Source organism: Raphanus sativus, chromosome 4, assembly GCF_000801105.2.
Source record: "Raphanus sativus cultivar WK10039 chromosome 4, ASM80110v3, whole genome shotgun sequence".
NCBI lineage: Eukaryota > Viridiplantae > Streptophyta > Magnoliopsida > Brassicales > Brassicaceae > Raphanus > Raphanus sativus.
Window position 1 is genome coordinate 586,197 of NC_079514.1, and position 14,455 is coordinate 600,651.

The window sequence follows — 14,455 nt, forward strand, 5'->3', positions numbered from 1 at the left end:
CAATTTTTAACAAAAAAAAAAATTTCTATAAAAATTCATAACTTTTTAACATTGTCTGAGATTCCTATTATTAGTAGATTAAATGTCATTTTACTATTTTTTCTTGTTACAAAAATACTGTCATTTTAAACTTCTAATACAATTTTCACCTTAAATTAAATTACATATACATTGATTTTATAAATAATTTCATTTATTTCAAATATTATTAGTTGAATACATATAATAATAAGAACTTAAATATATTTCAATTATTTTCTTAATTTGTATGAAAAATATCAAAATGAATTCTTTATGAAACAGAGGAAATGGTGAAGGATCATATAATTAGTTGATATAAAGATTTTCTGATAACTAGAGGCGATTTTCTGATAACTACAGGCGAGACTAGAGAAAAATGCACACTCACATGCATATATCTAAACTTTCATAGATAATCTGTTTTTCTCTGCTATAATTTTAAATAATAATATGCATTTAATGCATTTTTCTCTGCTATAATTTTAAATAATAATATGCATTTAATGCATGCTTCTTGGAGCGTTGTGGTAGTTGATTTGAACTATATTTCGCATTGAGTTTAGCCTTACGTATACAACAAAGTATGGACCCATTTAATCGAATTGTCAATCGTGACTAGTTAGTTTCTTTCGAACTTTTGGATCTCTCTCGATGCATATCTCCATCTGCTGGTCCATTTTTGATATGCAATTTGGTTTTTATTTGTTTTGCTTGATGTTATTCTCTTTTTTTAACAACTCTTGATGTTATTCTCTAAATGAGTTTTTCAACACTATTATATAAATATTTTAAAAAATATTTGTGTAACTAAATTTTAATAATTAAAATAAATATGTCAATGAAAAAAAGATAATAGAACAAGTATTTTCAAGATCTCTTAAAGTTCTCTTTGGGGAAAATAAATTATAGTTCTTTTGTGACGTTTATTTAGACACATACAAGACTGCAAAAGTTAAAAATATTCACAATAAAAAGTTGTTATTCAAACATACACATTTTCTTAAAACAAAACAACAACAAAGGTGCATATTACAAGACAAGAATCAGATTAGTTTACCAACAATAGGACGTGCTTTGCACATGGTTCTCAATGGCACTAGTTTAGGCAATGTGGCTCCTTTGTCTTCGGTCATGTCCACAAGCTCATCACCAACCCTTTCCCACTCGAAACACTGAACCAAAGTTGCAAGAACCAGGCTCACTAACCGTTGAGCAAGTCCAGCTCCAGGACAAGCTCTCCGTCCCATCCCAAATGGCAATAGCTTATCAGCCTCTCCTGCTTTTTCAAATCTTTCGGGCTTGAATATCTCTGGATCTTCCCATAACTTTGGATCTCTCTGCATAGCCCACACGTTAGTCAACACCATCGTACCACGTGGCATATCGTACCCCGCCACTCTACAATCACTCGACGACAAATGAGGTAGTAGTAGCGGAACTGCAGGATACAAACGTAGTGTTTCCGACACAATCTTTTGGAGATAAGGGAGGTTCACAATGTCCGGTTCGTCTACTAACCGGTCGAAACCGATTTTTTCATCTATTTCGATTCTGGCCTTTTTAAGTACTTCTGGATAGTTCAACAGATTTGACATCGCCCATTCTAGTGTAACCGCTGTCGTATCTGTCCCTCCAATTGTTAGACTCTGCGTATATTGATTATTATCAAACATTATGTATACATTGTGTATATGTATAGCTTGCTTATTTGATTAATAGTACACTTACGAGTATGAGTCCTTTGATGATGTCATCTGTATAGTAATCCGGTTGGATTGCTTGGAGGGAAAGCAAGCGATCGATCATCGTTTGACCTTTTTCTTTATCTGCACGTTTCTCGTCGACAATTCTTTGTAAAAACGCATCAAATCTATTCCCCAAGTCCTTGATTCGCTTTTCATAATTGGTGAACCGACGTACAACCGAAAGATAATCAGCTGGGTTCCCTGCACCGGAGCTGATCACCACCTCGGCCACAAGTTGCCTCACAAACTTAGCTTCGTCGTTTTCTTCACCGTAGTATCGCTTCCCGGCCACCATTCTGATGATGTTGTTGGATGCCAAATTGCCTAATAATGATTTCATCTCCACCTCCACAAATCCCTGACAGTACCATTACAAGTAGGTGTAAACGTTAATAGCTAGGAAACTTGAAGATAAACATTGTATTATACTAAATTTTTCTTTTAACATGTTTGAAACGATTTAACAAAAAATAGTGGCTATGTTTTATTTATACTGTACTATACTATATAGGTGATGCATATGTATATAGTGACGAGACTTTCGGAAATAAATAGCTAAGTATTATATATACACGCAACGCAAGACTTGGAAAATTTGACAAAATAAAAGACTTGAAAAAAACTTTTATTTTCCTTAGAAAAAGGAATTAGTCAGTTGGCTAAAAGAAATAATTTGTTGAGATTAGTGGATTTTAATATATGACATAAGGTAGACGTTATAAGTAAAAGGTTGTCTCAGGAATAAATAAAAATATTATCACTAATCAGTAAAGTATAAAAAAGAATATAGAAAGAGGAAGTCGTACGTGGAAGGAGTCTTGAGAAAGACGTGAGATGAGCCGTCGGATCTCGTCCTTCCGGATATACAAAAACGAATTAAGTCTCTGAGTCGAGAGTAGCTCTACGGCGGCGATTCGGCGGAGATTCCTCCAGTGATCGCCGTAAGGTGCCGAGAGTAAATGAGTGGCGTCGTAGCCGACGTATTTGCTCACGATGAACTTGGGACGGTTGGCGAGAACAACGTCGTTATCAGTGAAACATTCTTCGGCTACGGAACGTGAGGTGGTGACATAAACAAGGCGTTTTCCGAGGCGTAGGTGGAAGATTGGAGCATCTCCGATGGATTTGCAGAGTGAAAGGAACCATCGGTGGAGTGGTGTCTTGAATAAGTGGAGGTGGCCGAGTACCGGTAAAGATATCGCCGGAGATGGTGGAAGTTTTAGTTTCCGGCTGGATCTTGTGAGCAAGAATCTGGTAGAGATGAAGAGAAAGAGAGAAGAGAGGATTAAAATTTGGATGAGGTCCATTTTTTGTTTTTCTTTTCTCCACGACTTTCTTTGTGGTTGTTGTTTTGATTCTTTTTTTTTTTTTTTTGAACACCAAATGATATTAAAAGGTTCCAACCATCCAAACTAGGTGGGGAAAGCAGAGTACAAAGCAGACTTAGCCAAGGAGTCGGCCTTACAATTCAGCGAGCGAGAAATAAAATAGAACGAAATGCTACAGAAATAAGAGGATAGATTCTCGATGTCCCGAATGATCCCGTAGAGGTCAGCCGAGTAGTTCGTCGAGGAGATGGCAGCTATGAGTGCCTGACAATCTGATTTTAGACAGATGTTGAAGAAGCCCTTTTCCTGGGCATGTAGTAGAGCCGATCTGATGGCTAAAGCTTCCGCCATCAGAGCCGATGAGATGTGATCAAAAGTGCAGGTGCCTTGTAGTATCGTCGTCCCTTCCGCGTCCTGAAAACACCAGCCACAACCTGCTTTATTTGTCGCCGCCAACCAGGCACCATCAGTGAAGCATTGGAGTTCTCCGTTGGGTCTTGTCGTGTTGTCTTGGAGCCTAGTTGGTGGGGGCTTCGGTCTGTTGGTTCCATTTTGCGCTGTTGTCCATTCTCGTGCGTTGCGGATTGCATTGGATATGATGTCTGCAGGTTCGAACCTCCTGTTCTCGAAGATGAGATGATTCCTTGCTGTCCAAATTCCCCAACAGACCCAAGGGAACAAGTTCTCTGTGACACCTGTTGGTGGAAGGCTTACAGTCGCGATGGAAGTTAAGAATGCTATCGAGAAGGAAACATGATCAGGTGGGCAAAACTCCTGCTTCCAGAGAGATGCAGCTTCCCAGATTCTTCTTGTAAAATCACAGTGTAGAAAAAGATGATCCGCTGTTTCTATTTCTCCACAATGGCAGCATGCAATATTTGCGATCAGTCCTCTTTTGGCCAGGTTCTCCCCAAGTGATAAAGCTCCATGGGTGATCTTCCATAGAAAGAGCTGGAGTTTTGGAGAGGTTTTGCTGTTCCATAAGGCCTTGTTAAGTCGTTGAATCTCTGCTCTCTGGTCAGCCGTGTACTCCGGGGATTTCACATCGCGAATGTCCATTGCAGCATAGTAACCCGACTTAACAGAGTATACCCCTGTCTTTGAGCCTAGCCAAGCGTAGGAATCCGGTGCTCCTGTGATACTAGGTCGTAATCGAAGTATCTGAGGCATCAGGTGAGGGAGCGAGCTCGAGAGGCGATGCACATTCCACTCTGCAGTGCCTCTGCAAATAAAATCGGAAACAACAAGATCACAGTCCGCTTCATTCATCGGTCCCATGGGGATCATTGGCCTTTCTGTGCTTAGCCAGGGTTCTTTCCAAACACTTGTGTCCTCTCCGTTTCCTATAACCTTGCCTAGGTTAGTGAGGAGAAGGTCTCTGCCCGCAAGTATGCCTCTCCATCCGTGAGAGATCGTTTTTGTTTCCGGAGTAGTGAGAAAAGGGGTCTTGGTACAATACTTCCCTTTTAGAACCCGAGACAGTAGACAATCTGGTTTGGTAACGATGCGCCAAGCTTGTTTCGCGAGTAAAGCTGTATTGAAGGCTCGTACATCGCGGATGCCTAAACCTCCCAACACTTTTGGCAGTGTGATCTTGTCCCAAGACACCCAACACATCTTTTTTTCACCGGGAGAGTCGTCCCACCAGAATCTTGTTAATGTGGACTGAATTCGATCACATAGGCTTACTGGAAGGAGAAAACAAGACATTGAATGTGAGGGGATCGCAGAGAGTACGGATTTGAGCATGACTAGCTTGCCCGCATTCGAAAGCCGGCGTGATGACCATGCTGCAGCTTTAATCCTGATACGGTCGACTATTCCCGTGAAGAGATCTTTTTTTCGTCTCCCAAAGTGTTCTGGGAGGCCCAGGTACTTGCCCGTTCCCCCTTCTTTCTCTATCCCGAGGTGTAGTTTAACACGTTGCCGTATTACCTGCGGGGTCTTAGCTGAGAAAGAAATGGAGGATTTTGCTTCATTTATTAGTTGGCCTGATGCTGTCTTGTATTGACGGAGGATGTCCATAAGCGTCGAGCAGCTGACTTCATCGGTGCTGAGGAAGAACATGGTATCATCGGCGAAGAGGAGATGGTTCAGTCGGGGCGCATTAGTGGCGACTTTTAGTCCCGATAGATGTCCACTTAGCTGTGCTCGCCTGCACAAACCGGAGAGAACTTCTCCACAGAGAATGAATAGATACGGGGAGAGTGGGTCGCCTTGTCGAATCCCTCGAGATGGCACTACTCTCCCGTGTACTGAGTCATTGACCAGAAATGAGTAAGACACCGAAGAGATGCACTGCATGATTAGGTTAACCAGCAGAGGTGCAAATCCGAAGCGTAGGAGCACCAATTCGACGAAACTCCATTCAAGTCGATCATATGCTTTACTCATATCGGTTTTGACCGCCATTGAGCAATGAACAACCGCCTCTGATTCCTTAAGAGTATGGAGGATCTCGTGTGTAATCAGCACGTTATCTGAGATGGCTCGGCCTGGTACGAAAGCTGACTGGGATTCCGAGATGATCTTTTGCAGTGTCGGCTTGATCCTGAGAGAGATAATCTTCGTGATAACTTTGTATGATACATTACACAAAGCTATCGGCCTGTAGTCCGCCACCACTTTCGCACTTGTAGACTTTGGGATGAGCCTGATAAAGGTGACATTAGTTTCCGCTGGCATGCGACCTGTCCTGAAGAAATCTTGTACTTCGGTGACCATGGAGGGACCGATAGTGAGCCAATTTGAATGGAAGAAGCTGGCTGAGAACCCGTCCGGACCCGGAGCTTTATCCGGATGGATGAGGAATAGGGCCTGTTTTATTTCTGCTGATTCCGGGATTGCACATAACAGAGTGTTCTCTTCGGTGGAGATACTTGGGATGATCGCTGCAGCAATGGTATCTCGTGTCATATCCGCATTGGCGGTCACATTATCCGAAGTGAACATCTTGTCAAAGTAATCAGCGATCTGCTTAGCGATTTGGTCCTCCTCAAAGTAAGCCTTTCCCGCAGCATCCTCCATTACCGATAGTCTATTACGAGCTCTCCTTCCTTTGGCCATCGCATGGAAGTACCCTGAGTTTTTATCGCCGGAAGAAAGCCACATGATCCTGCTACGCTGGCGCCAGAATTCTTCTTCTTGTTTGTAGGCAATGCGGAGCTTCGCATTAATAGCAGCAATTAGGACATCGTCTCCTAGCGGGTCTGCCATTGCTGTCTCAAGGCTGCGTTTTAACTTGGCTATCGCTTCCTTGCTGTTAAAAGCTTGTTCTTTAGTCCAAGTTGAGATAGCTTTGCGGCATCGCGAAAGACGAGTATCCAGGGATAGGTTGGGATCTGCATTCCAAACCTCGGCAATCAGGTTCTTTACCTCGTCGTTATCCTTCAGCCTGCGATCATAACGGAATAGGCGGCATCTCCGTCTGTTGGACGAGTCAAAAACCGTGATTACTGGTCTATGATCAGAAGTATCAAAGTCTAGATAGTGGCATCTTCCTGTTGGGAAGCGATCCGACCACGCAGGATTCACCATAACTCTGTCCAATCTACAGTAGACGAGGTGTGTCCGACGCCTTCCTCGCCATGAGAGTGATATCCCAGAATGTTTGAGATCGAAGAGGTCGCAGCTGGTGATCATGTTACGGAACGCACCAAAAGTACCTTCTGCTCTTTCCGGACCCCCAGATTTCTCGCTATTATCTAGTATCTCATTGAAATCTCCGGTGAGAAACCAAGGAGCGTCTCTTGTCAATGATAAAGAAATGAGAAAGTCCCAGACAATATAGCGGTGTTGAGCATCAGGCTCTCCGTAAACAAAGGAGGCGAAGAAAGTTTCCCTTTTATAAGAAATGAGAGTATCAATTACATTCTTTGATGAAGATAAAATCTGAAGATCAATGTCATGTTTCCAGTAGAGTGCTAAGCCACCGCTGTTGGGCCTCTCAGGGGGAACTAGATGCCTGTTGTCCGCTTCCAAGAAGTCGAGTTCTTTCAACACAAACGAGTCCGGATTCTTCGTTTCCATGAGGAAAATGATGTCGAGGGATGCTTCTTGATTGAGCTCCCTGATTCGCTGGACCGTCATGGGGTTCCCCAACCCACGACAGTTCCAGCTGAGAACCGCTAAGGAAGATCGGGCTTGCGCAGCCGAAAATCCTTCTGCTGCTTGGTCGCTGGCGGTATTATATTGATGGGGGGAGCTGTCCCTGCTGCTGGTTGTTGTTTTGATTCTTAAAGAGGACAAAAAGTGGTGTGGCCATCCATTCACGTCACCCTAGAAAAAAATATGTAATTATTATATTGTATATTGTATAATTTACTGGGTCTTCGCCCCAAGTTTATATATATTTTAAAACTAAATTCATCTAGATTTGGAAAGATCCGATCCAAAACTCAGATGAAAATTTATAATACTTGAATGGAGTCTAATTTCAAAACTCAGAAAATCTTTTATCCGAAAAAAATAATCATTCAGCTGAATAAGTATCTGAATGTCTATGCATAACTGGCTATGTAAACAAATAAAAAATAATTTGTTAATCATTTTAAATTTTTATCACAAATAGTATAATTTCTTTTAAATATATCGAATTATTATGTTAATATATAAAATAAAAGCTGTCAAAATATCATAGTAAATTTTAGTTAAAAGTGAGAAAATGATTGTAAAATAAAAAAAAAATTGAAAACAAATAAGTTTTGTTTTGTACCTCTGTAAGAAATGATGTTAAATTTTTTTTAGTAAAGATAATAAATAAAGTGGTTAGAATTGATTAAAAATAGAATGGAAATCTGTAAAAAGATCACTTAAAAATAAGTAACTATTATTTTGTACTGATATCCATGTTTCCAAACAGTTCTCATTTATACTTCTATTAATATTTTCAAATAGTTTTCATTTATACTTCAGTTTTAATAGATTATATATGATTTTAAAATATGACTATTATACATTTGACATGTAAAGCAGACTTTGTGTTCTAACTTCTATTTATTTTAGTGTTATTTCAACTAGTTTTATTTAAATTTTATTATTTGTTTATATCCCTAATTTTATCAGTAGATCACAACTCAACTTTTTGGGGTGAACTCTGTTATTCTTTCTTGGTCAATTCTCTACGGTATAGCTTAACAAATATTCCCTCTGTTTCATATTATTTGTCGCTCTAAGTTTATGCACATAGATTAAGAAAACATTTAATTTTACATATTTCAAAAAAAACGAAAGTTTTTTTTATACTTTCCCATAATTAATGTTGGGATTTGGTTAATAGTGCCAAATTGCCTATATTTACAGGGATTCCCCTCTAATTTGATTATGTATATTTTTATGCTACATTATTTAGTTGATAAGACTGTACAATTATAAAATTCACATAATAATACATGCTTTATTTGCTTACTTCATGATTTTTAAATGTTCCAACTCAAAATTCCCACGTTACAGTAAAACATATATTTCAATCCTGCAATTATATGTAGATCTATATATTGATATTCTTTTTTTTTCTTCTTTAGTTGATGTTACTGATCACCGTCGTAATCATCTTTCGAAGTATATAACAGACAAACCGTAGCCGGAACTGCTAAACATCAAAAACTCAAGCTGATTAGTGGAATATTTTACCTACAAAGAAATGTTGAGGCAAACAGTTCCGGCTTGAAAGTCGCGGGAGCATTCCACAGCTGAGGAAGTCTGTGCATAGCCCACAATTTCACCAATAGCATAGTTTTAGTTTTGCATGTTCCTTCCTCTAGGATCTTGAGATTACAACAGAAGAAGACGGTGTGGCTCAAAATTCAGTATCTGCCTAATTGATAGAGATTTACTTAGATAGACGTGGGGTTTCAAAACATCACAAACTCAAATCTTAGATTGAACAGACCGTAACTTGTTAACAACTATCAACATTGTCGGAAATTTACAGTGGATTTATTTAATGTTTTTTTTTTGGGAATCCTTGCAGAAAGTCCTAAAATCAAGCTCCCTCGTGGAAGATGTTACCAACAGAGGCACGTGCTCTGCACATGGCTTCAAGAGGCTTGGCTTTAGGCATAGTTCCTCCTTTCCTTTCACTCATATCCACTTTCTCTTCTCCAAGCCTCTCCCATTCCAAACACTGAATCAATGACCCAAGAGTCAGGTTTACTAGCCGATGAGCCAGTCCGGAACCAGGACACGCCCGTCTTCCCAACCCAAACGCCATTATCTTCTGAGATTCTCCTTCTTTCTCGAACCTCTCTGGCTTGAAACTCGTGGGATCTTCCCATAGCTGAGGATCTCTGTGTATAGCCCACGCGTTGGTCAACAGTATCGTCCCACTAGGCATATCGTATCCACCTACCTTACAATCTTCCGAGGCCACGTGAGGAAGCAGCATGGGGACGGCAGGGTACATGCGTAACGTTTCAGAGACAATGTTTTGGAGATAAGGCAGATTCGAGATGTCTGATTCGTCTATAAGCCTGTCTAAACCGACTTTTCTATCAATCTCATCTCTTGCCTTTTTCAATACCTCCGGATGGTTTAACAAGTTCGACAATGCCCATTCTAGTGTCACCGCTGATGTATCAGTCCCCGCTAGTATCAAGGACTGCAAATTACACACATACACCAAAACAAAATGTGACTAAAAATGATGTAATGAATAGAGTCAACAAAACTATTTTTTTATGTTTTACCAACACAAAAAACATATAATATAAATTGTGTTAAAAACATATAATATAAATAAAATATATAACAGCTAAATAAATAATTTGTTACTGCTAGCCTGATTAATTCGAATGGTTTTATACATGCTCCTAGTTACCGACTGACTAATTTTTCGAAAATTGCTTAAATTAACTACAAAGCTCCTAATTACCGTAGCAAGTTTTGGGATACTTACAAGCATGTTTCCTTTGATGATGCGATCAGTGAAGTAATCAGGCTGATTTTCTTGCAGAGAAAGCAAGTGATCGACCATCGTGTTGCCCTTCTCTTTAGCTTCCCGTTTCTCATCGACCAACCCTTGCAAGAACTCGTCAAGCCTACTCGATAGCTTCATGACACGTTTCTCGTAATCTGAAACCCAACGCAAGAACGGTAAGTAATCAACAGCGTTCCCGGCGCCAGCTAGAGTCACCACATCCGCGATGAGCTGCCGGACTTGTTTAGCCTCTGGATCCTCCTCAACACCGTCTCCATAGTAACGTTTTCCAGCCACCATTCTGATGATGTTGTTGAATGTTAAGTCGGATAACATTGACTTCATCTCCACCTTTGCAAATTCCTACATATTTATTAATGTTAAATCGATGAGACAGCCCAATAACAATAACGCAATGATGAAAATAGGTTCAGAGCTCACACTAAACCGAAAAAAGTGACAAAAAAAAAGTTTCTGAATATTTAATATTATAAAAATCAAAGTATCCAATCAGAATAATTTTATTTTAAACCATCAAATTATCCGAAGAAAAAAAAAACTAAACAGAACCAATCTAAACTAAATCTTATTTTTTCAAATATTAGCAAGTTGCTTATATTTTTTATTAGAATCGAACCAAACACTACAAGACCTGATCCGAAACCAAACTAAACTGGATTATGAAATTACAGAGAGCTCACTCACTTGTGAAAAGTTTCTGGAGAGACGTAGTATCAACCGCCGGATCTCGTCCTTACGGATAGACAAGAAGCTGTTGAGCCGATGATTGGAGAATATCTCGAGGGAGCCGATGCGGCGGAGGTTCCTCCAGTGGTCCCCGTAGGAAGCTGCGATCACGGTTGTGTAGTCATACGCGACGTGCTTGGCGAGGATGAAGTTCGGACGGTTCGCTAGGACGACGTCGTTCTTGGTGAAGCACTCCTCGGCGATGGAGTGTGAGGAGTTCACGAAAACGAGTCGTTTTCCGAGGCGGAGGGAGAAGATGGGAGCGTCGCCGAGAGACTGAGATATGGAGAGGAAAGTTCTGTGGATCGGCGGTTTGAGGAGGCGGAGGTGACCGATCACCGGCAAAGACCATGGCGGAGAGGGAGGGAGGTTAGGGTGTCGCTTGAGTTTCCTGATCAAGAATCTGAGAGTAAGAACGATGAAGAGAACTGTGAAAATTAGGGCTTTGGTTTCCATTATTTGCTTCTTTTCCCCTTGAAGATATTTTTGGTTTAGTCTGAAATTTTTTGTGGGGATTAATTAATAAATAAATAGACTGGAAAAGACAGAAGACAAATTTGATTTTAGTTTGACCAAAACTCTTTTTTTTTTTGCAATGTCACATGATTGTTGTCGGTTTATGAACGGGGGAAGATTTCAATTTGGCTTCCATCTTCTTCATGTTTGTAATAGTCAAAGTCTTGGTCTTCACGAAATATGGAAAATTCGTATAGAAGTGTTATGTTTCAATGTGATCCGCTTTAGGAGAGGATCGTGAAGATGGCGTTAGGGTCGTTGGTTCAGTTAGTGATTCGGTTTGAAAAAGTCAACAGCAATGACAAGAAGATAAGACATGACGTAAACTCCAGGGATGGCACTATGGCAATGCGTACGAAACATAAACAGTATCTTAAATATTTCCAAGAGCATGAGTTTATATATATATACATATATTTTTTTTTAGAGCATGAGTTTATATAATTTTAAAAATGGACATTAACAATGACAAGAATGAGATTGAAATTTGAGAATGCAATGATGTGTACTCAAGCTCCATTGGTGGAACGGTTTTTGAACGTGGGAGTGAAGAAACAGCTTTCAGGAACTATGTTAAGAATGATATATATAGTTGCTTAGTTAAAATATTATTTCAAATACATTCTCCTTGAGAGTTTAGCAGAGACAATGGCCATAATGGTGACCGTAGGAACGAATATAACATCAGGTATGAGTTTGATTAATTTTAACCGAGGAATATTATCTCCTGCTCTCTTAGCTGCCATAGGCGCTGGCGGAGATACTATTCCGGTGATCAGAGTGACATCATCGAGTTTACTTGACTTTACTTTCTTTGAAATCAACTCTATGAACACATTTTTCTTTTCTTCTTCTTCTTTCGCTTCCTTCCACCGTGTGAAACAAACCTAATCACTCAACATTGTTATTTGTGCTAAACTTATAGATAAATAATTACAAGTTTATTTGTGTGATTTTCATTGAGGAAAGGACTTCTTGCCTTTATTCCATCAAGGGTCGGAAAATCGAAGTGTCGGCCTGGTAAGGCTGAGTTGAAGTTGGTACACTCACGATCAACATAGTTATGCAAAAATGTACATAAAGAAAGACTAGTTCCAGAGCCCGTGACCATTTGTTATACGTACTAACTGTTCGTACGGAACAAGTATTATTTGATTAGGACTTAGGAGGACGATTCTCACTTAAAAATGTCTAAAACAGCAACGTGAAAGTCGTAGAAGTTGTTGATAGCTTTTTGGGTGAATTGTTTGCAGAGTGAACCCACACCATATTCATCATCGGCGTTGGTGGTATCCCTACAACAAATATTATTAAATATAGAGTATAATAAAAATCATTTTTAACCTAAGAAATAGAAGGAAAGTTATTAAAATATAATGAAATCGTTAATCGTAAAACCTTTTCCGAGAAAGCCCATTGAACCTCCAATAATGTCTACAAGTTAGAAAAATCAAATTGTATGTTTATGCATATTTGTATTGATATGGAGGAATCAGGTGCTTGGCTTATTTGAGTCTTTGCAAAGCCAAGAATCTCGAAATCTCATACACAATACCTTGGTTTAAGTATAACCTGCGCTTCCTAAAAGGTTAACAATTACAATAAAAGATCTTTTTAGCCTTTGATTTATACATTTTATTTTGGATTATAGAGAGCAATGTTGTGATTGATAATAACTAGATGGTTTTCTAGTTCTTATAAATTACTTATCAGATCACCTTACTTAATTTGAAAATGAAACTTTTGTCCAGATTCAACAAAACCTTCCAACCGTGTGACTAAGTTATCCAATGACAAACTTCATAAGAAAAACAACAACAGAAATCATTTTCTTAAAAGATGTTCTATTTAGTCGTGTTTATATGTTTTTCAAGTTTTTGAGATTATCTTTGCTTAATTTGCGTTTGCGTACTCTCTAGTCTCTACGAATCTAGTTCATTTCTTCAAATTGGACTTTTTATAAAAGCACGGGGAATAACTTGTACTCCTCATCCTCCTCTCTTTTGTAAATTAGTATTGGGAAACAAATAAAATTATATTTTTCTTTTATACGAAATTTCCTCTTTAGCTGTTAATGGTTATATACTATAGAACTACGATATGCGAGGACTCCGATATTTCTGTAAGATGATGATAGTTTTATAGATATCCTGCAGTTTGTTTGGTTGAAAAAATGTTTAAATGAGTTTCTTATCATATTAAAATGTACATGAAGTTAGCAGACTTCGCATATTACTTTATAATTTAATTTGATATACTCTGATTTAAGAAAAGAAGCTAGACTAGTGCTTAATCTTTTGTATTTGGCTAGATACTAACAAGCCATGCTTACTATTTGAATTTAACTATAACCTTATATATTTCTTCTACTCTGCTTAATATTTTGTCAGATGTCTATGGGATTTTTTTTTAAATTAGTTCGTTTAGAAACAAGACAAAAATAAGAATCTAACTACTTTAGATATATACAACAACAAAACAACAGTGTATATTATAACAACCTGTTCAGTAATAATTGTTAAGACATTCATTTATAGCAACTTGGCCACTCAAGTTAATTACTTGACAGGTATGAGGTATGGATCAAATTAATATTACCAACTATACCTTAAAGTGAAGGGACATAAGATCCAACTTAGTAGCTGACAGATTCATTTTCTCATAAACTGTACCTCCAACTGTTAATCCATTTTGAAAGTTTAAAGAGGTAAGTAATCGTAAATTTTGAGATTAATTGGTTTAACAATTTGTGCATCAGAAGAAACTAACCAAAACATTAGCTTGTTCGATGAAATTACCTTGTGAATGTAAACCAAGTCGGCGTTTATACGTATATGAAAACAAGAACTCGATTGAAAAAAAGACTTGAATGGTTGGAGGCATCTTGAAATCTGATTAATGTATTAAGTTAAATGGGAACAATAAAAGGAAATTTACATTTAATCTCTTCAATCATTCGAAATTTGCTTAACAGATTTACATTTATTAAAACGTTAATGGAGGCAAATGAAAGAAGTCAAGAACCGACACCTTACTAGATCTGTCCTGCGTCCACGTAACTACTAGTAGCAGGCAAACTGTTTGTAACGCTGGTAAAAACTATAGATTTTTAGAATCCATTTTTCATCCACCACATGTTACACATATGCCAAAAACCAATAAAATCAACACTTACTGTTTTA

General features: G+C 38.6%; 2 protein-coding genes across 2 annotated transcripts; both read right to left on the bottom strand.

The window, feature by feature from the left end:
• Positions 1 to 971: 971 nt before the first annotated feature.
• Positions 972 to 3,117, bottom strand: LOC130511876 (cytochrome P450 81D11-like). The gene is made up of 3 exons (XM_057009672.1): positions 2,573 to 3,117; positions 1,750 to 2,124; positions 972 to 1,667 (listed from the first exon to the last, which is right to left on the bottom strand). Exons 1-3 carry the CDS (start codon positions 3,071 to 3,073, stop codon positions 1,065 to 1,067), a joined length of 1,479 nt encoding a protein of 492 aa, XP_056865652.1. The 5' UTR covers positions 3,074 to 3,117; the 3' UTR covers positions 972 to 1,064.
• A 5,835-nt stretch (positions 3,118 to 8,952) lies between these two features.
• On the bottom strand, positions 8,953 to 11,268 carry LOC108854021 (cytochrome P450 81D11). Its single transcript, XM_018627510.2, has 3 exons — positions 10,716 to 11,268; positions 9,990 to 10,373; positions 8,953 to 9,692 (listed from the first exon to the last, which is right to left on the bottom strand). Exons 1-3 carry the CDS (start codon positions 11,211 to 11,213, stop codon positions 9,078 to 9,080), a joined length of 1,497 nt encoding a protein of 498 aa, XP_018483012.1. The 5' UTR covers positions 11,214 to 11,268; the 3' UTR covers positions 8,953 to 9,077.
• Positions 11,269 to 14,455: the final 3,187 nt, after the last annotated feature.

What these genes read in the sequence shown, in the direction of transcription:
- LOC108854021 (XM_018627510.2), bottom strand. Translation starts at nt 11,213, where the DNA reads ATGGAAACCAAAGCCCTAATTTTCACAGTTCTCTTCATCGTTCTTACT. An exon ending in TCTCCAGAAACTTTTCACAA is followed by an intron (nt 10,374 to 10,715) that starts GTGAGTGAGCTC and finishes ATAAATATGTAG; the next exon opens with GAATTTGCAAAGGTGGAGAT. An exon ending in TCATCAAAGGAAACATGCTT is followed by an intron (nt 9,693 to 9,989) that starts GTAAGTATCCCA and finishes TGTAATTTGCAG; the next exon opens with TCCTTGATACTAGCGGGGAC.
- LOC130511876 (XM_057009672.1), bottom strand. Translation starts at nt 3,073, where the DNA reads ATGGACCTCATCCAAATTTTAATCCTCTCTTCTCTCTTTCTCTTCATC. An exon ending in TTTCTCAAGACTCCTTCCAC is followed by an intron (nt 2,125 to 2,572) that starts GTACGACTTCCT and finishes TGGTACTGTCAG; the next exon opens with GGATTTGTGGAGGTGGAGAT. An exon ending in TCATCAAAGGACTCATACTC is followed by an intron (nt 1,668 to 1,749) that starts GTAAGTGTACTA and finishes CAATATACGCAG; the next exon opens with AGTCTAACAATTGGAGGGAC.